Source organism: Delphinus delphis, chromosome 8 (assembly GCF_949987515.2).
Source record: "Delphinus delphis chromosome 8, mDelDel1.2, whole genome shotgun sequence".
Taxonomy (NCBI): Eukaryota; Metazoa; Chordata; class Mammalia; order Artiodactyla; family Delphinidae; genus Delphinus; species Delphinus delphis.
Window position 1 is genome coordinate 102,541,139 of NC_082690.1, and position 24,977 is coordinate 102,566,115.

A 24,977-nucleotide genomic window follows, 5' to 3' on the forward strand; every position below is an offset into this window, starting at 1 on the left:
GGCCAAGCCCTCGGTGACTTGGTGGCCCTTGTCCAGAGGGGAAAAGGAGTATTCCTGCCTGCCAGCAGCAACAACGGCTCCTCCCCACTCCCCAGCCGCTTCCAGATCCTGGTCTGGGAGCCAGCACTGGGGTATCGCCATGGCTTCATGGCCCTCAGGAAGGCCTGCGGTCACCTGGGGAGAAGCTGAGCTGGCAGCAGTTGTAGAGCAGTGTGTCCCCCCTGAAAGAAACCAGGCAAGCCTGTTAACTGCACCAAAGGCGCATCCTAGCTTTATTAAAGGGCCCGCGCCGCAGTCAATATAAAAACACAAAAAGTCCCGTCAGTTTAATAATAATAAAAAACCCCAAAAATGGAAAACTGAGGGGGCAGGGAAGAGGCCCCTGGGCCAGGGGCACGGGGAGCACTGCGCATGGCACCAGGCCTGGCCACAGGGCCCCCCGGTATTGCTGTTGCTACGAGGTTGCGGGGCGATTGTCCTGTGGGAGCCTCCGTTCACCTGGGTCGAGGACCCTTACTTCTTCTGGGGTGTGCTCAGCTTCTGCATGCCCCGGATCTTGTCCAGCAGGCCAGAGATGAAGGCCTGGAGGGAGGGAGGACATTAGGGAGACCAGAACCCAAGATGACAGGACCCCAGGCTCCTCACCCCGCCCTCTGGGGAAACCACCTCCTTACCTCAGTGGGTTTGTAACAGTCAACCAGCAGCTCCTAGAGGGGCATGGGGGGAAAGTATAACTATGAGTCTCAAGAACACGAGCCTAAAGTTCACCTATACCCTCTTCCAAGGCACTGGGGCCACCCTGAGGCACAGGAGATGCCACAGCTACTGAACAGCTAGGCAAGTACCACTGGCCCTATTTGATGGAGCCAGAAGCTGAGCCCAGGAAGGTCACAGAGCTGGCTGACTCAGACCAAAGAAGGCCTGGCTCCAGAGGCTTGCCTACCCACGGGGCAGTGCCTCCAGGCACCCCTCTATTCCCTGCTCCCCTGACCTGGCCCTGCTGCCCTCCAACCCCTCTCACCTTGACCCTGGCAGCTCGGGTATCATCACTCTCCATGTCCAGGAGTTCATCCACGTCAATCTCCAGCTCAGGGATCTCCTCTTCCTGGGGTGGGGGTGGGGGAGGAGGGAGAGACAAGGGCCTGAGTTGGGAGAGAGGGTGTGAGAGGGGCTCTCTGGCTGAGGCCCCTGCCCTACTGCAAATGAGCCAGCCCTCTTGCCCAGCAGACAGCGGCAGCTGCTCCGAGGAGAAAACAGATCAGGCCTGTGCCAAGGCAAACTGCCCAATGGGGGGGGGAGCTTCCTGTCCCTGCCAGTTGGGCACCCTGGGTGCCAGACAGCTAGGGCTGGGGATCCTGGGCTAGGAACCCTGCAGATGTGTCTCCCCAACTTCCGGGCCCCCCATCTCAACCAGAGCACAGGTGGGGCCAGCTGTCCCAACTCATCACAGCCCCTTCCCCTCCCCCAAACACCTGTCACAGCTTCCCAGGAGTGAGGAGGAAGTGAAGGGTGAGGGGTCAGTGGGAAGGACCCAGGCCTGGTAAAGGGGAAACAAAGAGCCCATGCTTTGCTGAGGGAGGGGGTGCTTGCCACCCCCCCCCCCCAGGAAGCATCTCTCCGGTCTGGAGTCAGCTGCATCCCAGGGCTGCGCTAGGGTAGGCAGCACAGGGCAAGCCCACTCCTCCACCCTGCCCCCCGGGGACTGAGTCACCATTTGATCAAGGAAGGAGTCATAGGGTGGAGAACTAGAACCCAGAGAGTGGGCTAGCCTGCCCCCCCATGACAAGATGGAGCTCCAGGTTAGCCCATTAGAATAGGCAAGACCCGTACCACCACCACCCAGGCTAGCTAGCGCCTTTTAACTAGTCTAGGCTAGCAGGCAATAGGTAGATCTCCTTTCCCCGCCAGCCCAGACAAGCCCTGAGTCTCCTGTCCAAGGCAGCAGATAAGAAAGGAGTGACTTAGGTCAGACAAGAAAGAGCATACATTGGGGGCGGGGAGTACGGAGAGCTGGGGAGCGCGCGGAAGCGGAGCGCCCATTGACTCCGGGTGACAGGCGGGCTCAAGGTGGGGTTCCCAGGCGGCCCGAATCGGAACCGATTTTAGGGTGTCGGCGCAGGGTGGGGGACACACCTGGCAGTCGTAGAGGCGAGTGAGCTGCTCCAGGATCCACTCCTCCAGGTTGAGGCGCTTCCGTAGTTCCTTGCGGTCGTACTTGACCGTGACCTTCCCTTGGCGCCTCACTGGGCCCTCGTCGTCCGCGCCGCCCGGGCCCTCGCCTGCAGCCCCAGGGGGGCTCTGAAAGTAGACGCGTGGCCCTGGGCCGCCACTCCCCGGTCCAGGGGCCGGAGCCGCCAACGCCGCGCCCCCTGCGGGGCCGCTGTCCGCCATGGCGGCCGCCGGGGCCACGTGCGCGCGTCGGGCCCCTCCCTGCGCCGCCGCCTCCGGGACGCCCGCCGGCTGGCTCCGGGCCGCTGGCTCGGGTTAGCTCGTGAGCTCGGCTCCGCACGGCTCAGCTGCGAGGGCGGCGGCGGGGGCGCCCGGGGGCAGCTGCAGCACGCGGAGCCCCCGGGCCTGGCCTGGCCGCGCCCCGCCCCCTCCCCGCCGATCCGCCCGCCCTTTGTCCCCCGCGGCCGCCGCCCGAGCCGCCGCAGCCGAAGCCGCTTTCTCTGTCTCGATCGCTTCCCCCGCCCCCCGACCACACCCCCTTAAAGGGACAGTCCTGAAGCAGGCCCCTCACCCCTACCCCGCCCTCGGGCCGGGGCTAAGAGAGGGTCTAGTCCTTAGAGGTTTGGACCTAGCTGTCCGCTATCCCTTTTAAGCTTCCTGCCCCAAGCCCAGGCGTTCTAAGCGTCCGGTAGCCGGATTTGCGCTCCTACGGGGAACCTAGTGTTCTGTCCTAACTGATGCAAAAACAGGGGCCGTCTGAGAATGGAGGGGAGTGGACACTGTATACAGGACAGAGGTCCGAGGAAGAGACGTGGGAGCCCCCGACTTCTGGGTCCTCAGGCCCTTGGCCAAGGGGTAAAGAGCAGGCTTCTTCGCGCGGACGGACACGTGGGCCGGACGCCCGGGGGTGGAGGAGTGGAGAAGGCGGGCAGGCGCTGCCCAGGTCACCGGACGCCCTACTCGTCGGGGTTCCGCGCCCCCCATGATGGAGGCCTAGGTTGGGGGTGAGCTGAGCGATCCGGGCGGCCTGAAGGGCCAGACCCCAGGCAGCCACCGCCCACCCGCCAAGATGGCAGCGGGGACGGAATTATGGGAAATGTAGTTCCCAGGGTCCCGCCCCCATGGCCGCCCCTCCCCTGGAGCGGAACCGGGTCCGGGAAGCGCAGAACTTGTTTGGAGCGCCCTCGTAGGGCTGGTCTCCACAGGGCGCGGTTCTCTGCACCCCGCAACCTCTGTGTGTACAAATTGAGGCGTAAAGAGCTGGGAAGTGGGGGAGCCGGTACTCACGGTAATAAAGATAATAATAACAGCTGACCCTAATGAGAGTTCCTACGGTCGGTTCCACATAGTCGGTTCCAGCGTGAGGGCGCCTCACTCGCTCTCCGGTAGATCCTCGCCCTGCGGCCGCCTCTGTCCTTCAGAGCTCACAGGCGCCTAATCTGGCCCACCTCTCTTAAGCAGACCGTGCGTCTCATTCCCGCACCTGCTTTGATTTTCCATATTTTTAAATAGTGTCTCTCATTCACTTGTTCATTGTCTGTCTCCCATTTCTCAACTATGAGCTCCATGAGGCAGAGACCTGTCTGGCCCTTGTTTACTGCTGATGCCCATGGCTGAGTGGGCCTGCTGGGCTTCAAACCCACATGGGTCGCGCAAATTACCTGACTCTTGTTGAACTCTCAGCACCTAGGTCAGACTCATAGTAGGTGTTCGATAACTATTGGTTGAACAAATGACCGAATGAAAGAATTAATGGCTTCTTCTGTGCATCCATTTCCTCTGAAGGCTGTGGCAAAGATTAAATAGGAAAGTGCATGGAAGATTCAAGGACTGAACCACAGGGGTTAAGTCACACAGCCAGACAGAGATGGAGCTCAGCTTGTGTACCCAGGTCCCCTGACACAAAATCACTACTCATACCACCGCACAAGGCTGTGCAGCTCTGTTTGGGATGCTTCCACAGACAGCAGGCTCACCCTCTGCAGTCCCAAGCACAGTCTCAGGGTCTGAGAGGCAGTTAAGTCCCAGCCCCTCACAGACACCCTCTCTCTGGATGCCAGAGAAGTCCTCTGCAGTAGATGGAGTTCAGAGAGAGGTTGACACTGGCCCAGGGTCACACAGCTGGTGCTGCAGACAAACTCAAACCTAGGACTGTAGGCTTACCTTGTAGCTGCGGAGAATAGACAATGAGAAGGCGCTGGCTGAGAATGGTGTGTGTGGTGATGGTGGTGGTGGGATTCAGGCCAGGTGGGAGGCCTGGGTAGGGGGCAGGTTAATGTGGCTTGGTGACGGGCTGATACCTCCTCCCTCTCCAGTCCCCCTTCTGGCCTTAGCCTCCCTTTGGCCAGCCTGGGGGGCCAGGGAAGGGCTGACCCTGCTCTTGCGGATTAGGCAAGACCCACTCTTTCAAAGAGAGCCCCATCCCCAGCCTGGCCTCTGGCTCTGAGCTTGGCCTGATGGGAGAAGCAACTTACCCACATCCAAATTCCCCACCACACCCCACCTCACCCCACTGGGGCGGGTCTGTTCTTTCTGAACTGGAGCATTGATTCAGGCCTTGGGGAGCTCACAGTTACAAGAGAGGATATACCATAGCTTTTTGTGGGAGTGAAACCTACTGGCGGTGAAGACCTGGGTACCAGCCCCAGCTCTGCACCCCCCAGATGCTATGACCCCGAGCAATGATCTTCCTCCCCTCAAGGCTGGTGTGAAGGCCTCCGGTCATGTCCAAATTTCAGGGGTCCCCTGAGGATTCTCTAGGCTGAACAGGGAAGAGCCAGGGATGCTTTTCCTGACTCTCCCTCTCTCCACCTCCTGTGCCACCCCCAGGGCACTCCCAGATTCCTGGGGCTGACCCCCCTGTCCATCCAGTCCCTTCCCATGGCCGCCTACCCTGTGAACAGTTAGTGCAGATGGACATGATGGCCTGCAGCTGTCTTGGAGGCTGGGGTGCCCAGCACAGAACCTTGGAGTGGAAGAACTGGGTTCAAATCCTGCCTCTGCCCTAGGCTTCGAGGCCCTGGGCAAGTCATTTACCTGCCCTGAGCCTCTTCAGAGGGGTGGATTCTGCTGACTTCTGGTGGTTTGGGGCTGAGGTCAGTGCTCCAAGACCATATCCCAGCCCTTGCTCTCCTGTCTGAACCTGTCATCGCTGCTGCTCTTCATCCTTCCAGCCTCAGGCTGTGGCCTCCCCAGCCCCACCCCTCTTGGGATCCTGGCCCCCCTCCACCAGAGGGCAGCTAAGGCTGCTTTCAGCACCTCCTCAAAGCAGAGGCCCTAGGGAGGGCCTAGGCTGAGACCGCTCCCTTAATCAAGGGTAGAGGCCGGAAAGGCTGCCTTCCTTCCACCGTTTACTGCTTGCCGAGAAACTCTATTACCATTACCAAGGCTGCAAGAAAGTGTCCGAGAAGGAAGAAGCCCTCTAATGGGGGTTGCCCTGGCCTCGGGAGACAGAGGGGTGGAGGGAGAGGGGGAGGGGCTCAGGCCCAGGAAACAGGCTCCCATCCTGTTTTCCAAGGAGCTGCTGCCTAGAGCTTCTACCCCTAAGCTCAGGCCCTGGCTCTAGGCCCTGCTAGCCCCCTGGCCCAGAGCTGATCCATGCCCTTTCCTCCTTCCTTCCCCTTGTCCCCACAGCCTGCTCTCACTCCTTAGAGATTCAGCTGTCTACACCTAGGGGTCATCTCATACCCATTTGCCTATTTCATCCTCTGACAACCTCCACCTTCTGGATAAGGTGACTGAGGCACAGAGAGACGAGGTTCTGCCGGTAGACTTGGACCCAAGTCAGCGGGAGCAGAGGCCAATCTCTACCTGGCATGGCACTGCCCAGTGAGACCTCGTAGTCCCTGAGTCTCTGAGGGCTATGGCTCTGTTGCTCTGGTGAGAGAGGACAAGGATCACAAGTCCTGTCCCCCTTTCTTTGTCTCTTCAAGGGCACGGAGTAAAGGCAGGACATAAACTGGCCTTCAAGACAGAGGGCTGCAATCTTCCTACGAAGCTGTGTGACCTTGGGCAAGTCCTTTCCCCTCCTCTGCGCCTCAAGTAGAGATAATAATCACACCCCATAGGGCCTCAGCCAAAGGCTAGGAGATCTGTTAGGTTAGAGTTGGTACCCAACATGGTGGGGATTTTGAGGATGGCCAGTGCCAGGCAGGGCTCCCCTTGGGGGTCTGAGAGCCTGGGGCAGAGGCCTGTAGGGCTGGCTCCTCCTTGACTGACCCCTCCTCCCCCAGAAGCAGCTCCATCTCTTTCTGGGTTTCTAGGTGACTTGGCTGGCCCCTCTGGATGAGTTCTACTTTAAACCTGCTGCTGCTACTGTCTCTGTATTGGAGGGGCTCCCACAGGGGCCCCCAGGCAGGAGCCCCCCCAGCCAAGCCCTGCGGGAGGGGCTGCAGCCCCCACCCATCTCAGTGCCCATGCGCCTTCCCCGCTCCCGTCCCTGGCATGCAGCAGATTTCAGGACACCTGCTGTGGGCCAGGAGTGGCAGAGCCTCTCCTCGACCCTCCTTGTTCGTGGACACCCAGGAGGCTTCTGACCCCTCTGGGCAAACGACCAGCTGTCCCCTTCTCAGTTTGCAGTCGAGAGCCCCGCAGGGACAGGCTCCAGGTTGAGCTGTGGGGGGTTGTCTGCGGAACAAGAAGGGCGCTGTTCCAGGGCTCGCTCTGGAAAGCCAGGGTGCTTGGGTCCTCAGAGGAGGCGACAGGCGCCGGGCCTCCCCGGGCTAGGGACGGGGGAGGGGCGCCCGCCGGCGGAAGGCCCATTAGCTTGCTAATTGCTCCCAGGGAGGGGAGGGCGGGTACCGAGCTGCTGCAGAAGGGGGTGAGGCGAAGTGAGGGCACAGAGGGGGGTGGGAGTGTCTTTTCCAGCGCTCAGCTAAGTGCTGCAGGAGTGGGGTGGGTGGCAGGTCTCTGCGCCCCCAGGCACAAGTCCTGCTCTCCGGTAGTACCCCCCGCCCCTGCCCCTCAGAAACCTTAGCGGGCCGACCCCGGCCGGTCTTCGGCAGCGCCCTCTGCACGCAGTCCCTCCAGCTGCACCCCAACAGCCTCCCCGCCCCAAAGCGCCTTCCTCCAACCCCGAGCGGGTTCAGCTGAGCCACCCCCAGCGAAGTGCCCCAGTCCGGGCGTGCCTCTGCCCCATCCCTCCTCTGGTTGCAGTCACCACCCCGGCCGCCAGGGGGAGCCGACGCGGGGCGGGCGGGCCCGACGCCGGGGGAGGGGGCGGTGCCGCTGCGGCCCCGCCCCCGCCCCGCCCCGGCCGGGCCCCGCCGATTCTCTGGTCTGTCCCGGACAGACTGGCGGGCGGGCGGGCGGTGACGCCGCCGGGCCGGAGCGGGCCGCGCGGGAGCGCGCGGAGGGAGCAGCGGCGCCGTCGGGTCCCCGTCGGGGCTCCGTGGGTCCCCGACCCGCCCCCGGCCCAGCTATGGCGGGCGCCAGGCCCGGCGTCCACGCGCTGCAGCTGGAGCCGCCCACCGTCGTGGAGACCCTGCGGCGCGGGAGTAAGTTCATCAAATGGGACGAGGTAAGTGCAGGGGCCCCCTGCTCCGCCCAGATCCGGGGACTGCCTCACCCCAGCTCCGCCAGCCGCCGGGGACCCCCAGCCCAGACTAGCCTGGCCACCGCGCCCCCCCCCCCCACAATCCCAGCCTGGCTGCGCTCCGGAAACTTGAGTCCCCAGTCGTCCTCGTAATGAAGACTCTGTCCTCCACCCCCCACTCCCTCATCTACGGAAAATATGGCATTCATTCCTTGGCCCAGAGATTTCGAACCCCAATAAATTCCAGCCCCCCTATTTTCTCTGGCCCTTCTCACCTCTCCCGGCCGGTCTAATTCTGGTTCCCCCAACCCTGGCCTGGTCCCCAGACCCCTGCCCGGCACTGGACAGTCTGGCTGAAGAACCATAGCCCCCAGTCTGGTTCAGTGTACCCCCATTCTGAGTGGGTGCCTCTGGGACCCTACCCTTCCCGGTGCCCTAGTCTGAACATTCTTCTCCATTCATCACTTTTTCACCCTATTCTGGCTGGCACCCCTTTGCCCTGCTTCTGGATCCCAGCCCAGCTCGCTGCTCAGGTGGGAGCACCAAGTCACCCCCCCTAGTGGAGACTGTGCCCCCCCCAAGTTCCTCCACCCCGGGGGAACTTTGCTCTCCACTCCTTAGCATCGGGACTTTGAACCCCAATAGATCCTGACTCCCCCTCCCCACCACCCTTTACCTGACCTGCCCCTGGAGCTTCCCAGAGGCCCCGCTCCCACCTGCGGCTCTGCGAGCTGTCCTGCACCTCACCCTCGTTTACACACCGCCCCCTCCTCTGCCCCCTGGGCCCCTCCTTCCCCAGGGCTTTCCCCCCGCCTGCCTGAGCTGCCTTGCTGCTCCTTCCCAGACAGGCCGGAGGCCTGGAAGACTCGGCTCCTTTCCGGCTGGGTGGGGCGGGTAGGCGTGGGAGCTGGGGGGAGGGGCCTGGGGCGTGGCCTGAGGTAACAGGTGTGCCGTAGAGGGGTGCCCCGGCGCCCCTGGGGCTAGGGGAGACCCCTCCCCCCAGGCCGGCTTGAAGGGAAAAGTTTCTCCTTTTCCTTCCAGTGTGATAAACCCAAATAAGGAAGTGGGAACAGGGAGAGGGCCCTGGGGGTGGGGTAGGGGTTGCTGACAGGGACTTGGGGCCTGAGAACCTGGGGCCTGGGCTGGGCTGCCTTTGAAGACCAGACCCCTGAGGAGGAGGAGAGGGAGACCCTGGAGGCAGTACCCACAGAACTCCCCCCTCATCACACTCCTGGGGGGCCCTGAGCCCAGGGCAGGGTTGGTAATCCCAGAGAGGGGCTAAGGATGGGTGTCAGCACAGTGAGGTGGGGAGGCCCGAGCATCCCAACAGTTCCCAAGCCTCCTAGCCCCTCTGCCCCCAGATCAACCTCCTGTCCTTTGTGAGTAAAGGCTGAGATGGGTGGGGCTAGTGCGGTCCCCATTCTCCAGAAGATGAAAACTGAGTCTGGAGAAGGGAGGCTAATCCCAGGCCCCACAGTGGGGTTGTGGCTGAGGTCAGGAGCTGGGAGTCTGGCAGGGGTCCTAGTTCCCTGCTTCCCAAACCTCGGGACTCTGGAGCCATACTGCCTGCATGCAAATCTTGGCTCCTCTTCTTGACGTTAGGCAAGCTAGGTAGTCTCTCTGTGCCTCAGTCTTCTCACCTGTAAGCTGGGAAGAACAAGAGTGCAAACCTCATAGGTTGTTAGGAGGACTAAGTGAGCTCCTAGATATTGAGTGCTTAGACCCGGACCTGGCAAGCAGTAGGGGCAGCGTGAGGGTGAGCTGTTGTTACGACCATAGGATCGTCCACCAGTGAGCAGCAGTTTGGGGTGGCACCAAGGTGAGGCAGCGTCTTCTCTTGGCCTGGGCCAGGAGAGTTCTACCTGGAGCCACTTGGTCACTTGGGCCCTGGCCGAGTCTAAGCCTCTGATGACACCACCCCCTCCCCCACTGCTGCTGGTCCTGAGTCACACAGGGTGGCCCTCCTCAGAAAATGGGGCCAGTGCACCCTTTTCTACCCTCCTGCCAGCCAGGGCTGTTTGAGTGAGAACAGAATTCACTGTCTAGTCCTGAGGGCAGGGTGAGTCCCTTTCTGAGGGGACTTAGTCTGTGCTCTGTAAGGTGGGGTGAGCCTCGAAGCTGTGAGGCTCCAGTGGGGCGCAGGGTTGGGGGGGTAATGGACTTTGAAGCAGATGTAAGGGATGGCTGGTCGTCATGGGGACCCGAGGGACACAGAAGGACCATGGGGGTCAGGCTTCCAAACCCTCTTCTTTCATTCCATAAATATTCCCAAGGGGGCTGTGAGGGTTTCAGCCATCAGGGAGCTCTCAGACCTTATGAGGAAACTGAGCCCAGGCTTGGGGTCTGGGGAGGCCTCCCCAAGGAGGCAGGCCAGGTTTCAGGGATAGAGAAGGAAGGGAGAATATCCTCGCAAAGGAACAGTGATGCAAAGACTGGAGGTGGGGAATGGGTAGTTAGTGGTCCATGTGACAGAGTCTTAGGGCAAGAGAGCAGTGGGGCTGGGAGGGGACTAGGACCTCAGCTTTGTCCTGAGGACTGCAGGGAGCCACAAAGGACCTGTGGGCTGGCTTGAGGCTTCGTCTTCGCTACTGAGAGAAAGACTGGGTGGGGTGGGGGTGGGGGGATGGCCCCAGGGTGTCCAGGGACCAAACCTGGGCGGCAGCCCTTACCCCCTGACCCCTGCCGTCCATCTCGTCCCCAGGAGGCCTCCAGTCGGAACCTGGTAACTCTGCGCGTGGACCCCAGTGGCTTCTTCCTGTACTGGACGGGGCCCAACATGGTGAGGGCGGGTGCTGATGCCGCTTGCTGAGGTCTAGGGCTCCCACCCCAGACCCCCGAAACCACCCCCAGCCCCCGCCCATGGGGGTGGGGCCCTGCTGCTGCCTGACCTCTCCCACGGTTCCCTGGACAGGAAGTGCTAAGGGCGGGGGCTGAGGCTGGGGCTCCAGCGGGGGGTGGACACTCCCTGGCCTGCGTGGGGAGCTTGGGGGCTCCCAGCTGTCACCCTGTAGCCTCTCAGACGTCCCCTGGCATCTGGTTTCCCCAGGAGGTGGACACACTGGACATCAGTTCCATCAGGGACACGAGGACAGGCCGTTATGCCCGCCTACCCAAGGTGAGTGATGGGGGCCCAGGACTCAGGATGGGAGTGAGGCCGTGGGGGATGGGGACAACCCTCTTCACCCTTGGCTCTCACCTACTCAGGACCCCAAGATTCGGGAGGTGTTGGGCTTTGGGGGCCCTGATGCCCGGTTGGAGGAGAAGTTGATAACAGTGGTGGCTGGGCCAGACCCGGTGAATACATCGTTTTTGAACTTCATGGCCGTGCAGGATGACACAGCCAAGGTGGGCTGGGATTGATGGCTCGGCCTGGGGGAGCTGCAGCCTCACTTGCTGAGTCAGCCATCACTTAGTAGGCACCTGTTCTGTACTAGGCTGTCCTCTGCCCCGTTTCTAATCATCCTCTTACAAAGTGGTATTTAAGCACTTAGTGTGTACCAGACCTAGTTCTGGGCATGGGCTGTGGCTGGGCCAGCCCCTCTGTGCCCCCCTCACGCCCTCCCCCCGGATCCTGACCCCTCAGGTCTGGTCCGAGGAGCTGTTCAAGCTGGCTATGAACATCCTGGCTCAGAACGCCTCCCGGAACACCTTCTTGCGCAAAGCGTGAGCCCTGGGCCTGCCCCGGGGCGGCTGGGTTGGGGGGGTGCATCGGGGGCAGGGGGGGGTTCAGGTAGCTGTTCCCAGGGCGTGACCCTTCTACCTGTGTCCCCAGGTACACGAAGCTGAAACTGCAGGTGAACCAGGATGGACGGATCCCGGTCAAGAAGTGAGCGCCCCTTTCCCTTAGCACCTCCTCTGCTTCTCTGACCTTGGTGACCTTTGCCCCCACTGACCCTAACCCCTCCCATCTGCTCAGCATCCTGAAGATGTTCTCAGCAGACAAGAAGCGGGTAGAAACTGCGCTGGAATCCTGTGGCCTCAATTTCAACCGGGTGAGGGGGCTGGGGACAGGGGCCGGGGTTGGGGGGTGTCACAGTGGGCGCCAGCTCTTTGAGGGCTGGCTGTCCCTGGGTTCTCACCCTTCACTCCTGGCCCCTAGAGCGAGTCCATCCGGCCTGACGAGTTTTCCTTGGAAATCTTCGAGCGGTTCTTGAACAAGCTTTGTCTGCGGCCGGACATTGACAAGATCCTGCTGGAGATGTGAGCAGGGCTGGGCCTGCCTCCCAGCCCCCCATACGCCATGTCTGGCCTCTGCTGGCGTTCCCTCCAGTTCAAGGGAGGGGAATTGGAGCTGTCGGGGTCTCTGCGTGCTGGAGCTGTGCCTGTGCTCAGAGCTGCCTTGCCTGGGGCTCTGTCATGGACAGTTCTGTGCTGACCCTTGGCCACTGGGGCTGAGGACCCAGTGGCTCAGACGTGTGGTCGGTGAGGGCTGGAGCTGAGATCGGGTCCAGGATCTGGAAGCATGGTGTGGCGGGCCAAGCACTTGGTGGCTTCCAAAGCCCTTGCTGATACCAATGGCAGCACCAAATGGTTAGGAGGGCGGATGGGGAAACTGAGGCCCAGCGGGGCCAGCGACTTGCCCAAGTCCCAGTCAGAGGGTTCTGGAGCCAGACCCGGCCTTCTGACTCCTCGCAGGGTGAGGGTTTGGAGCAGGGGCTGGTGAGGCTCCAGCCTGACTCCACTTCCCGCCCCCTCCAGAGGCGCCAAGGGCAAACCATACCTGACACTGGAGCAGCTCATGGACTTCATCAACCAGAAGCAACGGGACCCGAGGCTCAATGAAGTGCTGTACCCGCCTCTGCGGCCCTCCCAGGCCCGGCTGCTTATCGAGAAGTATGAGCCCAACCAGCAATTCCTGGAGAGAGGTGAGCCGGCGTGGGAGCTGGGGGCAAGGCGGGAGGGCCCCAGCTGCCCCTGCTGACCCCACCCCGCCCCCAGACCAGATGTCCATGGAGGGCTTCAGCCGCTACCTGGGAGGTGAGGAGAACGGCATCCTGCCCCTAGAGGCTCTGGATCTGAGCGCAGACATGACCCAGCCGCTCAGTGCCTACTTCATCAACTCCTCACACAACACCTATCTCACTGGTGAGCAAGCCCATCTAGCATGACCTCTGCCCTCTGCCCTCTGGCCCTTAGACTGCTTCCCTCCTTTTGGGGTGGCCCCTGCTAGGGATACACGCCTGGAACAGACTGCCTGCCCTGGGGAGTGGGCTTCTGTGGAAGGGTTTCTCGGGGTGGTCCAGGAGGCTTCCCCGGGGGAAGGGCTGAGGCCTGCATCTGCCCCGCGAAGGAACAGCCTGTGCGTAGGCCCGGGGGCAGGAGGCCCTTTGGTGCTCTTAAGCAGAAAGGCGGCTGAGAGGTGGGGTGGGGCGGGGACTGGGGCAGGTAGAGATGAGAGGGACCCAGGGGGCACAGAAGGAATGGGAAGAATTTGGACTGATCCTAAGTGCGTGGGAAGGCTTCTTGCAAGGTGTTTAGCAGGGGGAGGTGATGTGACCTGGTATGTTTTTAGAAGGATGATGCCAGGTGCTTCGCAGAGATTGGATGGGAGGCGGGGAGGGGCCTGCTGTCCCCAGGAGGAGGTGATGGAGGCTGTTCCAGGGCAGCAGCGGTGGAGGGAGGAAAGGGAAGCAAGGGGCCATGGGGGTGTTGGGGCTGACTCCCCGGTTCAGGCTGGTGGGATGGGGGGTGGCGGGTGTTTATCTGAGAGAGGGTGAGACCTGGAGGAGGAACCAGCCTGTCAGCCAGTGCTGGTGGATGCCGACTCTACCTGGCTTTGGGACTTTGCGGGGAGATGGTGCTGGTTCCACAGTGAATTAAGGAGTCGTCAGAAGCTGGCCAGACAGAGCGTGCCAGGGCCAGGCCACCCCCGGGGCTCTGCATCCCCAGCATGGCGCGGTTCAGCGCAGGCCTGGGGAAGAGGGCGAGGCTGGCGGGGTGGCCGTGGTGACGGAGCCTCGCCCCCAGCGGGGCAGCTGGCGGGAACCTCGTCGGTGGAGATGTACCGGCAGGCACTGCTGTGGGGCTGCCGCTGCGTGGAGCTGGACGTGTGGAAAGGACGGCCGCCTGAGGAGGAGCCCTTCATCACCCACGGCTTCACCATGACCACGGAGGTGCCGCTGCGAGATGTGCTGGAGGCCATTGCGGAGACCGCCTTCAAGACCTCGCCCTACCCTGTCATCCTCTCCTTTGAGAACCATGTGGACTCGTGAGTGGGCCCCTGACCCTGGGACCCCGATCCTGGCCTGGGGACCCCTGATGACCCAGAGACAACCACCTCACCATGGCACTGTTGGACTGCTCCTGTGACCTCTGACCCTGGGATCTTTCACTGACCCTGCCGGCCTCTGACCTACCCTGGGGACCTCAGCTTCACCCCAAGAACCTCTGACCTCTGACCTTGGCCCCACAGGGCAAAGCAGCAGGCCAAGATGGCTGAGTACTGCCGCTCCATCTTTGGGGACGCGCTGCTCATCGACCCCCTGGACAAGTACCCGGTATGGGGCTCAGAGCCAGGGCGGGGCATGGGGGTGAGGGCGCCCAGCAAACCCTGACCTGTCCGTGCCCACCAGCTGGCCCCGGGCGTCCCCCTGCCCAGCCCCGAGGACCTGATGGGCCGCATCCTGGTGAAGAACAAGAAGCGGCACCGGCCCAGCACTGGCGTTCCCGACAGCTCCGTGCGCAAGCGGCCACTAGAGCAGAGCAACTCGGCCCTGAGTGAGAGCTCCGCTGCCACCGAGCCCTCCTCGCCCCAGCTCGGTACGGCCCTGGCCTGACCTTCGACCCCAGTCCTGACCCTAACCTCCCACTTCACTGAGCTCAGCCCTCCCCGGGGATGCTCTTTCTGCTCCCAACCTGACCTCCCTCCTCACCAAGCCGCTCACCACCTCTCAGCTGAGTATGGGACCTCTGACCCCTGACCCCAGGTGCTCACCTCACTGAACTTCACCCCAGTTGGATTTGGCTCCATCCACCTCCTGACCCCTCAATCTCAGCCTCCACCTCGCCCCTCACAGAGCCCTCCCCCTCAACCAGGTTATGACTCTGAATTCTGACCTCTGACCTCAATCACCTCTGACCTAAACCACCTCTCTCCTGAGACCCCTACTGAGTCTACCCACCCAGCTGGTTCTAGTTTCAGCTCACCCAGGACCTCTCACTTTACTGAGGTCCCGCTTACATCCGACCCGAGTGCTCACCTCACTAAGCGCCCTCACTGGGTGTGGCCCTCACTGAGCCCTGACTTGGAGCCCCACCTTGTCATCCTTTACCCCCACTGTCAAGGCTGTTGTACCCCAATTCTCACTCTTCTGAGCCACGCTACCTATCTCCCTGCTGGATATAACTCTGCATCCTGATCTTTGACCTTTGATTTGTCTATACCACCGTACGGTTTGATCCCATCTAGCTGCTGAGCTCCCCCCGTCCCCCAGCCACACTGCCCTGAGAGTGCCCCTTGACTCCGTGAGCCGCCTCTACACGCTGGGCACAACTCCTCCTGGCTCCTGTGTGTCAGTGTGTGCCCTGACCCCCGACCCCCTGTGGCCTTGTCCTCTGCAGGGTCCCCCAGCTCTGACAGCTGCCCAGGCCTGAGCAATGGGGAGGAGGCGGGCCTTGAGAAGCCCAGCCTGGAGCCTCAGAAGTCTCTGGGTGAGGAGAGTTTGCAGCGGGGCCCTGATGCCCTTGGATCTGCCTACCGTGAGGATGAGGAAGAGGATGAGGAAGAGGAGGAACAGACGGACCCCAAAAAGCCGACCACCGATGAGGTCAGGCCTACAGGCAGGAAGAGGGGGTGGCGGCACATCTTCACTTCCCAAGTGTTTGCTGAGCCCTGACTGTGCCGGGCACAGCACCAGGTGCTGGGTCCGCTCGCGATCAGATGTTACCCTTGCTCTCCCAGAGTTCAGAGGGGGATGTGTGTGGAGTGAGGGAGGGGTCTCAGATACACAGGCACGGAAGCGAGTGTGAAATTGTGTTCAGGACGTGGGCCGGGAGGGGGAGTCGGACCTCAGCAGGGGTGTTGGGTGAGCAGACCTGAGGAAGAGGGAGCACCGTGCAAAGGCCCTGTGGCAGGGCCAGAGTGCAGGGGGAGGGGGCAGTGCAAGACGAGGGAGCGCTGAGTTTTGAGGAGAGAAGGTGACAGAAAAGGTCAATCATGAGATTGGGTTTGAGAGGGGCCCAGAGTGGGCAAGGGTGTGGGCAGCCATGGTCGAGCTCAGGTAGCAGGGGTTGAGTCTGAGGCTCTTCTGAGCCACCCAGTAGGAGATGGCAGGTGGTGGTTGGAAGTGAGACTGGGGATGGAAATTTGGGGCTCATCTGCGTGTGAATAATTGAACCCCTGGGGTTGGGTGAGGAGTTCCAGCTTCCAAGGATCAGGGAGATAGAAGGCAAACCAGGAAGGTGGGGTCCAGGGCACATCAGAGAGGCCCAGAGAGAAGGCTGCGGGACAGATGGGACCAGGACTGACAGGCGTGGCCAGGCTGGGGTCTTTGCTGGGAGAACTGGGCAGTGTGATTGCAGGGCTGGGAGGAGGGTCAGTGCCTCCTTTGTGGTGGGGGGCAGGTGAGGGAACTTCCAACTGATGGCTGGGGGCTATGGGACCGCTGACCCTGCATTTGGGGGCCACAGGGCACTGCCAGCAGTGAGGTCAATGCCACTGAGGAAATGTCGACGCTTGTCAACTACATCGAGCCCGTCAAGTTCAAGTCCTTTGAGGCTGCTCGAAGTGAGTGGGGTGAGAGGTGGAGGAGTGGGAGGGGGTCTGGCCCTGCCAGGCCTGACCCCCTCCCACTCCCCACCCCCCAGAGAGGAACAAGTGCTTTGAGATGTCATCCTTTGTGGAGACCAAGGCCATGGAGCAACTGACCAAGAGCCCCATGGAGTTTGTGGAGTATCCTTCCGCGTTGCTAGGGCTGGCGGGGTGGGGCTCCTCACTCGGAGGCTGGCGCAGATGTTCTGACCCCACTCGTAGCACCTGCGCAGGATCCTGATGCTCTAGCGCCCCGGTCTGGGTTTTGAGCAGGCCTGGGAGACTGTGCAGGGCCTAGGCGGAGAAGCGGGGGACTGAAGGGGCAGCTTGAGCAAAGGCGGGGAGGTGGGTTCACAGGAGCTGAGGATGGGCCTGGAGCACTGGGCTCGAGGCAGAAGGCGGGGCCGCCACCCGACGGGGCCAGTACCCGGCGTGGCCCCTGACTGCCAACCTCAGATACAACAAGCAGCAGCTCAGCCGCATCTACCCCAAGGGCACACGCGTGGACTCGTCCAACTACATGCCCCAGCTCTTCTGGAATGTGGGCTGCCAGCTCGTCGCGCTCAACTTCCAGACCCTGGGTGAGTGCTGGCCTGCCTTGACCTTTGACCTCTGGCCCCCCGCCTCACTGACCTCTGCCCCATGACCCTGTTCCTCTTGACTGAAGGGGCCTCTGACTGTCTAATCCCAGATCCCCAAACCCAGCCGAGACCTTGGCTGACCCTAACTCCTGACCTTGGCTGACCCTAGACCTTGTCCATTCTTTCCTGAGTCTGGATCCTTGATGCCATTTGATCCGACCTGAACGACTCCTGGTCCCCCCTCTGCACGGCACTGTTCTTCCTGACTCCTGACCCCATCTGACCTGCTGACCCTTGCCCTCCCCCTGTTGCCCCCAGACGTGGCCATGCAGCTCAACGCGGGCGTGTTCGAGTACAATGGGCGCAGTGGCTACCTACTCAAGCCCGAGTTCATGCGGCGGCCGGACAAGTCCTTTGACCCCTTCACCGAGGTCATCGTGGATGGCATCGTGGCCAATGCCGTGCGGGTCAAGGTGGGACCAGGGAGGGCTCAGGCCAGGGTGTCCTGGGGACGGGACTCTCAGCAGCCACCTCACCCTCCTGGCCCCCCAGGTGATCTCGGGGCAGTTCCTGTCCGACAGGAAGGTGGGCATCTACGTGGAGGTGGATATGTTCGGCCTCCCTGTCGACACGCGGCGCAAGTACCGCACTCGGACCTCTCAGGGGAACTCGTTCAACCCCGTGTGGGATGAGGAGCCCTTCGACTTCCCCAAAGTGAGCCCCGCGCCTGCGCCCTCCCCGGCACAGGGAGCTGCAGCCCAGACCTGCCGGGCTCTCTTAGTGGGGGGACGGGAACCAGAAGCATTGGTGGCGGTTGGGGATGTGAAGGTGGTTGTGCCCCAGCACCTCAAGGCTGGGCCTGTCACTTCCAGGCCCCACCCCGGGTCCTGCATGTCCCAGCATCAGGCTCACACTCCCTTCCCTGTGTGGGGTGAGAGGAGAGGACAGGAAGCTGAGACAGCAGGAGGTCCCACAGCTCCCGTTGGCGCCCACCCCATCTCCCAGGCAGGAGGGACTTGCTCCAAGCTCACCCCAGCTTCTCCCTGCCCCCCAAATGGATGGGCCCTCTGCAGCCTGCTGGGGTGGGGTGTGGCCTCAGGCCCAGACGCATGCCAGTTTCTAAGCTGGCAATGACCAGGCCTGTCCCACCATAGCGATGCCTGGAGGGGTCCATCTGCCTGTTCTCTTGACTCAGGGCTCTGGTGGAAGCTGGTCATCCCTTTGGCGAGGTCACAGAGGTGTGGGTCCACCACTGGCTCAGTGACGATGGTGACTGATGGTCAGTGGTTGGGTCAGGTTGTCCAAGGGCCCACTCTGGGTGTCGGCCTTGGTGGCTGTGGTCAGCTGCAGCTCAGACCAGTCTGGGCCCTCAGGTGGTACTGCCCACGCTGGCTTTGCTGCGCATCGCGGCCTTTGAGGAGGGTGGCAAGTTCGTGGGGCACCGGATCCTGCCTGTCTCTGCCATCCGCTCAGGTGAGGCCACCTGGGCTCTGGGCAGCGTGGGGGGCAGGGTGTGTGGGGACCTATCGGGGCGCAGCCACCTTGCCCTCCCGCCCTCCCAGGGTACCACTACATCTGCCTGCGGAACGAGGCCAACCAGCCGCTGTGCCTGCCGGCCCTGCTTGTCTACACTGAGGCCTCTGACTACATTCCCGATGACCACCAAGGTGAGCTGGAGGGAGCTGGGGCGGGGCAGCCAGGCAGGGTGGGGACAAGGACACCACCAGGGCCTGGGAGTGGCTGAGACTGGTGGCCCCAACTGAGGGTGGAAAACAGAGCTGAGGGTGGGTTCTGTGCTCCCTCCGTCCCTCCGTGAGACCAGAGCCGGGGAAGGCTGGTCTGGAGGCTGGCTCCGGGGGTGCTATCTCTGAGACCCTTGCCCTCTGCTCCCGCCCAGACTACGCAGAGGCCCTGATCAATCCCATCAAGCACGTCAGCCTGATGGACCAGAGGGCCAAGCAGCTGGCTGCCCTCATTGGGGAGAGTGAGGTGAGCCGGGGCAGGCCGGGGGCAGGCGGCAGGCAGCAGGGCTCAGGCTCACCCGGACCCTGGGGGCCCTTGGGGGTCGGCGTGTGGGTGGGGTAGGGAGGTGAGGGCTGACCTCTGGGCCCACCCTGCAGCCTTCTCTGCTCTCCTCCACCTGCACCGTCCCATGCCACTCCCAGCTGGTGGTCTGGCTCTTCTCCCCAAGTGGGGCTGTTCCCTGCCTGCTGCAGACGCTAACTTCATGCAGTTACCCACACCCACACCGTCCCTCCAACCCTGGGCTCCGCCTCCAACGCTGGCTTTTCCGCCCTGGTGCAGGGCAGCGTGGGGCTTCAGGGCTCCCTTGTTCAATAGGCTCAGCAGTCTCCCGTTACTCTCCACATTTTAAGGAGGTGGAAACCACCCCTTTTGCATGAGAAAGGCCTTCAGGACAGTCCTGGGCTAGAAGTCTTCCTGCTGCCAGTGGGTTCGGGGCCAGGGTGCAGGGTTCAGCCACAGCCGCTTCACCAGGGCATCTGGAAATCCTGGGAGCCGGGCAGTGGCTTCTGTGGGGAGGGGTCAGGAGCAGAGGCTCGCCGCAGATCTAGACCCGGTCTCACGGGGCCCTGCGGCAGGCAGGGAAGAGAGACGGCTGCCTAGAGCTGTTAGTGGGAGAGGCTGGTGCCCACTCTGTGGTCACTTCCTTCATTGATTTAATCAGGAGCTAAGCAACGAGGAAGATGAGCAGCTGTGGGCAAGGGTGGAGGGGGACTTGGAGAGGGGAGGAAACGGGGCTGGGCTAAGGCTTTCCGGAACAATCTGGAAGCTCCTAAGCATATGCAGGGAGGCCTGGCATCCTAGAGACACGACCTCACGTTATCTTCTTCATGCCTCACGTGGAAAGAGGGGTTGGAAATGCTCATTTTCTACCTCTTGTTCTCATGGAGTTGTCCCAGCAGCCCCACATTACAGAGGAGGAGTCCAGGGCCAGGCAGGCTGAGGGAGGTTGTGAAGGACAGAAAGGTCTGGAGACGGGGAATTCCCTGGCGGTCCCGTGGTTAGGACTCCGCACTTTCACTGCTATGGGCCCGGGTTTGGTCCCTGGTCGGGGAACTAAGATCCCACATGCCACGTGGCGTGGCCAAAAAAAAAAAAAAAAAGGGTCTGGAGAGAACAACGTTTCTGGAAAGAGCATAAAGCATTCTACTTTCTCCCCCACAGGCTCAGGCTGGCCTAGAGACAAGCCAGGAGACCCAGTCTCAGCAGCCAGGGTCCCAACTGACCCCAAACCCCACACCCAGCCCACTGGACGCCTCCCCCCGCCGGGCCCCAGGCCCCATCACCTCCTCCACCAGCACCTCCCTCAGCAGCCCAGGTGAGGGGCAGCCTGGAGTGGGCGCAGGGACATAGCTCTGCTGCTGGCTCCTCCAGCTTCTGACAGACTTGCTTCTGCTCTCCAGGTCAGCGTGATGACCTCATTGCCAGCGTCCTCTCAGGTAGGGGGCAGGCCTGTTCTGGGGGCGGGGCTACTCCTGGAGGGGGCAGGTGCTCCTGCAGGGTTGGTCTGCCCCGGCCCGGCCCGGCCCGGCCCATCTTTGCTCTGCTGCCCACAGAGGTGGCCCCGGTCCCGCTGGATGAGCTCCGAGGCCACAAGGCCCTGTTGAAGCTCCAGAGCCGGCAAGAGCGAGACTTTCGAGAGCTGCACAAGAAGCATCAGCGGAAGGCGGTTGCCCTCACACGCCGGTTGCTCGACAACCTGGCCCAGGCCCAGGCCGAGAGCAGGTGCCGGCACCGGCCGGGTGTCCTGTGAGTGTCCAGCCTGCCTGTGTGCAAGTGTGCTGCGTGCATGGATGTGAATATGAGAATGTGTGTGCACATGGGTTTTTGCACTAGGTGGGCGTGGAGGGACGGCCAAGCGCTGCCCCTTGACCCCAGGGAGGAGGGTTTGGTGCGAGGAAGACAGAGGAATCTGGGTCCCACCCTCTTTCCGCCAGGGAGCGATACCTTTTTTGAAGTCCCCGTAAGAGTGTGTTTCCAGAGACTGTTGCCCAAACAGTCTCCCAACATTTGGGTGGAGCTAACAGGCCTCCTCATTGGCGTAACAGATCCCACCCCCGTGGGCTGCCATCTCCCATTGCCTGCTGGAGTATGCCCTGTCCCCCTGCCCTCCCAGCCCAAGTCCATGTGACGACCTGAGCATCACCCAGAGGGGTTCTCCCCACAGAGGCGGGGAGGACGAGAGGGAGGAGGAGGAAGAGGTGAAGAGGTATCAAGAGTTCCAGAAGAAGCAGGTGCAGTGTCTGCTGGAGCTGAGGGAGGCCCAGGCGGACACAGAGGCCGAGCGGAGGCTGGAGCACCTGAGACAGGTGAGGGGGACGTGTGGCAGTGGGGGAGAGGCTGCCTCCTGGACAGGCCTGTCACAGCCCGTGTCACCTGTTGGCCACCTGTGTCTATAGGCTCAGCAGAGGCTCAGGGAGATTGTCATGGATGCTCACACCACTCAGTGCAAGAGACTGAAGGAGATGAACGAGAGGTGAAGGCAGGGGATCTCATGGGCAGACGGGGGATACTCCCTGGTGCCAGGAGGAGGGCAGAGACCCCAGTCCTGCCATTGAGGCTTCCTCTTCCCCCACTGGCTCCTCCAGGGAGAAGAAGGAACTGCAGAAGATACTGGACAGGAAGCGCCACAACAGTATCTCAGAGGCAAAGACCAGGGAGAAACATAAGAAGGAGGCGTAAGGGCATCAGGGCCGGGAGCCATTTGGGCGCTGGGCAGGCCGGGCCGGGTGCCTGGGCACTGAGCCCATCCTGCCTTGCTCCTGTGCAGGGAACTGACAGAGATTAACCGTCGACACATCACTGAGTCGGTCAACTCCATCCGTCGGGTGAGTGAAGTTCAGGTGCCACCCTAGCCCACCCCTGTTCCTTCAGTCATCGTAAACCTGTATCCTGGGGGCCAGCCTGGTGCTACGTTGTCCTAGAGGGATTTCTAGAGCCTTTTCCTTTGGGTCTGGAAGGTTTGCTATAAGAGTCATCTCAGGACCCTGTGGCCACACAACTCCGGGAGCCTATGCCTGCCTGACTTCTGTGCCCAGGCAGAGCCCTGGGGTCCGGGCCCCTTCCTTAGAGACCCTTGGCTGAGCCCTTGCCCCCCCACAGCTGGAGGAGGCCCAAAAGCAGCGGCAGGAACGCCTTGTGGCCGCGCAGCAGCAGATTCTCCAACAGCTGACAGAAGAGGAGCCCAAGGTGAGGCCTTGGATAAGGGGCAGGCAGGCAGCAGGTAGGCAGGGCGCCGGGTGGCCTGGCTTTGCCTGTGATACTCTTCTTCCTGCAGCTGCTGGCCCAGCTGGCCCAGGAGTGTCAGGAGCAGCGGGAGAGGCTGCCCCAGGAGATCCGCCGGAGCCTGCTGGGCGAGACACCGGAGGGACTGGGGGACGGGCATCTGGTGGCCTGTGCCAGCAATGGTCACGCGCCTGGGAGCAGTGGGCACCTGTCCGGCGCTGATTCGGAGAGCCAAGAGGAGACTACGAAGCTCTGAACTGGCTGAGCAAGAGGTGGCCACCAGGCCAGGGTGGGCACTGGGAGGAGGGCAGGAGGCTAAGACACTAAATGCTTTTTTTTTTTTTAAACTTTTTATCTTTAGAAATTTTATTTTTTTAAACTGGGGTGAGCACCCCACACTAACTCCCTTCCTTCACCCTCCTGGGGCCCCTTTAATCCCCAGTCCCTCCTTCCTGCCCTCAGTCCTAGGGGAGGTGCTGGGTGGGTCACTGTGGGCCAGAAGGGCCTCGCCCCCAGGACACCCACACCCTAGAGTGGGACTCATTTCCCTCACTTCCCCAGGGAACAGTGGGTGGAGACTTTGAGCTCCGGGAAGTCGGGGTCATGTTCTTTCTCTATCCTTTGGGGATTTTTTTACATGAATAAAAGTGGATTTCAGGGACCCTGTGTGCAGCGTGGTTTGGGGTGGGGCAGTGCTGGAGAGGACTCGGGCCCTAGATCTGGCTCTGCTACTTCTGGAGCCTCAGTTTTCTCATCTATAAAATGGGATTGTGGGATTGAGGTCAGGCCCCCAACAAAGGGTTGCTGGGTTTCAATCTTGAGACCTCCTTGCCCAGGAACTGCCTGCAGATCTTCCCAGTGACCTGACATCAGAGGCCCTCTGGCCTCCCCCAGGCTTTCCTGCCTCTATGCCCTCTGCCCTGGGCTATCACTCCTGCTCCCCTCTCCTCCCACCACCCCACCCCACCCCACCCCCACCCATTACTGTTCTCCCTCCCGGGCTCTTCTTGTCCTCCCTTCATAGAGGCTCAGGCCTCTGCTTCAGGAAGCCTCCCCTGCACCCTCTTCCTGTTGCCTGATATGACCCAAGCACCCAGCATCTTCCGCTGAGGCTGCTCTGGGCCACACAGGCAGTTGACTGTATGGGGGATGGACCTGTTAGGGGTGGAGCTGGGCAGCTCAGAACCTGCCCAACATCAGGGGACCTGGGCTCTCAGCAATAGGTGGGAAGTGGATGAGCCTGGAAGTGACCTTGGGAGAAGGGAGGCTGACAGTCACAGACACAGGGGCTAGGAGACGCAGCATCCCCCTCATCCCTGTGAGGGAGACGTTATGCCTGTTTTGCAGATGAGGAAACTGAGGCCACAACTAAGTCAAGACGTCCTGACCTGGAGGCAGGGTGGGCCTGGACCCTCTATGGCAGACTGTCTTCGGCCAGCCTGGAGGACCTGCTCCATGCCTCCCCCTCGTGCCCTGGGACAGCGTGGAGTGGCAGAGACCCCGCAGCGAGGGTGCGGCTGGGTTCTGCAGCAGGGTCAGGCTGCTCCATGCCTCCCCCTCCTGCCTGGGACAGCGTGGAGTGGCAGAGACCCCGCAGCGAGGGTGCGGCTGGGCTCTGCAGCAGGGTCAGGCTGCTCCATGCCTCCCCCTCCTGCCTGGGACAGCGTGGAGTGGCAGAGACCCCGCAGCGAGGGTGCGGCTGGGCTCTGCAGCAGGGTCAGGCTGGCACTTCTTCAAGGCCTCTCCCAGCTTCCTGGCGCTTCCCGGGCTGCCTCCCTCCTCCAGAGGAAGGCAGCCTCTTATCTGAGCTTATCTCCTGCCAATTGAGTGTTTTCTTTCTTTGTTTTTGCTGCAACCTCAGGCAAACAGATGGGGTGGGGAGGCCAGAGAAACAGGATTTCCAGAGCGGGGCCTTCCCAGGGCTGGGGACCTCTGCTTTGGGCGCTGCTCCCTTAGGGTCAGTATCATTGCCCGGGTCTTCCCTGCTTCTGTGGTCAGGTCTTGTCCTAGCCCCAAAGCTGCCCCGTCCAGGCCCCTGAGCAGCTGACTTCCATCTTCCTGACTCCACACATAAACACTACACGTCAGTCCACAGGTCCTCAAAGACCAGGCTAAACTCCAAACTCCTGGGCATGACATTCCGACCCTTGAGAAGCCTGGTCTCTGCAGCTCCCCCATCCTTCCAAGGGTTTACTCTTTCCTCCACTGGGAATGACAGCCCCCTCCCCCATCTCAAGTCTCAGCTCTAGCTCACCTCTTCCCTGAAGCCGTCCCTGACTTTACCCTGCCGGAGGGAGCCGCCCTCAACCCGCTTCCAGGCCCCTGTTATAGCACTGGCTGACAGTAACTCCACTGTGAGAGGCTGGCTTTCCCCTTGCCAGAAAGCTTGGGACAGCAGGGGCTGTGGCGTAATTCATCTCTGTGTACCTAGTACAAAGTGCTGGCTTGTCTGTAGGGGGCGCCAATAAATCTTTCTGAAATTGAGCTCTGAGCTCTGCTCCCAGGTCCTGGTGAAGCTTCTCGGGTTCCCTAGCCATCGCTCTACTCACTGCCCTGACCCGAGCGTTCCACCCCCTCCCCCGCCCTACGCGTCCAGCCAGTTCCCTGAGGAGCGCTGGCCCCAGGCCGGCCACACAGTAGCTGCTCAAAAGGACTGACCCAAATAGGAACAAATGACCCTCCCCTGGGGGACTGCGGC

General features: G+C 61.8%; 2 protein-coding genes across 5 annotated transcripts; one reads left to right on the forward strand and one right to left on the reverse strand.

Annotated features, from left to right (window-relative positions):
- Positions 1 to 242: 242 nt before the first annotated feature.
- PPP1R14B (protein phosphatase 1 regulatory inhibitor subunit 14B) lies at positions 243 to 2,606 on the reverse strand. Its single transcript, XM_060017490.1, has 4 exons — positions 2,134 to 2,606; positions 1,022 to 1,105; positions 675 to 707; positions 243 to 582 (listed from the first exon to the last, which is right to left on the reverse strand). The coding sequence occupies exons 1-4, from the start codon at positions 2,389 to 2,391 to the stop codon at positions 514 to 516; spliced, it is 444 nt and encodes a 147-aa protein (XP_059873473.1). The 5' UTR covers positions 2,392 to 2,606; the 3' UTR covers positions 243 to 513.
- Positions 2,607 to 7,468: 4,862 nt separating this feature from the next.
- Positions 7,469 to 24,735, forward strand: PLCB3 (phospholipase C beta 3). 4 transcript variants are annotated; one of them, XM_060019138.2, is made up of 32 exons: positions 7,479 to 7,687; positions 10,404 to 10,481; positions 10,749 to 10,817; positions 10,907 to 11,047; positions 11,286 to 11,365; positions 11,475 to 11,528; positions 11,619 to 11,694; positions 11,802 to 11,902; positions 12,401 to 12,567; positions 12,641 to 12,787; positions 13,670 to 13,910; positions 14,115 to 14,199; positions 14,275 to 14,461; positions 15,263 to 15,468; positions 16,331 to 16,427; positions 16,508 to 16,592; positions 16,908 to 17,032; positions 17,351 to 17,505; positions 17,585 to 17,746; positions 18,406 to 18,505; positions 18,595 to 18,699; positions 18,930 to 19,021; positions 20,219 to 20,372; positions 20,458 to 20,493; positions 20,611 to 20,803; positions 21,222 to 21,363; positions 21,454 to 21,530; positions 21,643 to 21,732; positions 21,825 to 21,882; positions 22,157 to 22,243; positions 22,332 to 22,551; positions 23,627 to 24,735. In XM_060019138.2, the coding sequence occupies exons 1-31, from the start codon at positions 7,589 to 7,591 to the stop codon at positions 22,533 to 22,535; spliced, it is 3,693 nt and encodes a 1,230-aa protein (XP_059875121.1). In that variant the 5' UTR covers positions 7,479 to 7,588; the 3' UTR covers positions 22,536 to 22,551; positions 23,627 to 24,735. The 4 variants fall into 4 exon arrangements, with proteins under 4 accessions (XP_059875120.1, XP_059875121.1, XP_059875123.1 ...); XM_060019137.1 differs by lacking the exon at positions 23,627 to 24,735 and having other exon boundaries at positions 7,469 to 7,687; positions 22,332 to 22,990; XM_060019140.2 differs by lacking the exon at positions 23,627 to 24,735 and having other exon boundaries at positions 20,611 to 20,779; positions 22,332 to 22,990.
- Positions 24,736 to 24,977: the final 242 nt, after the last annotated feature.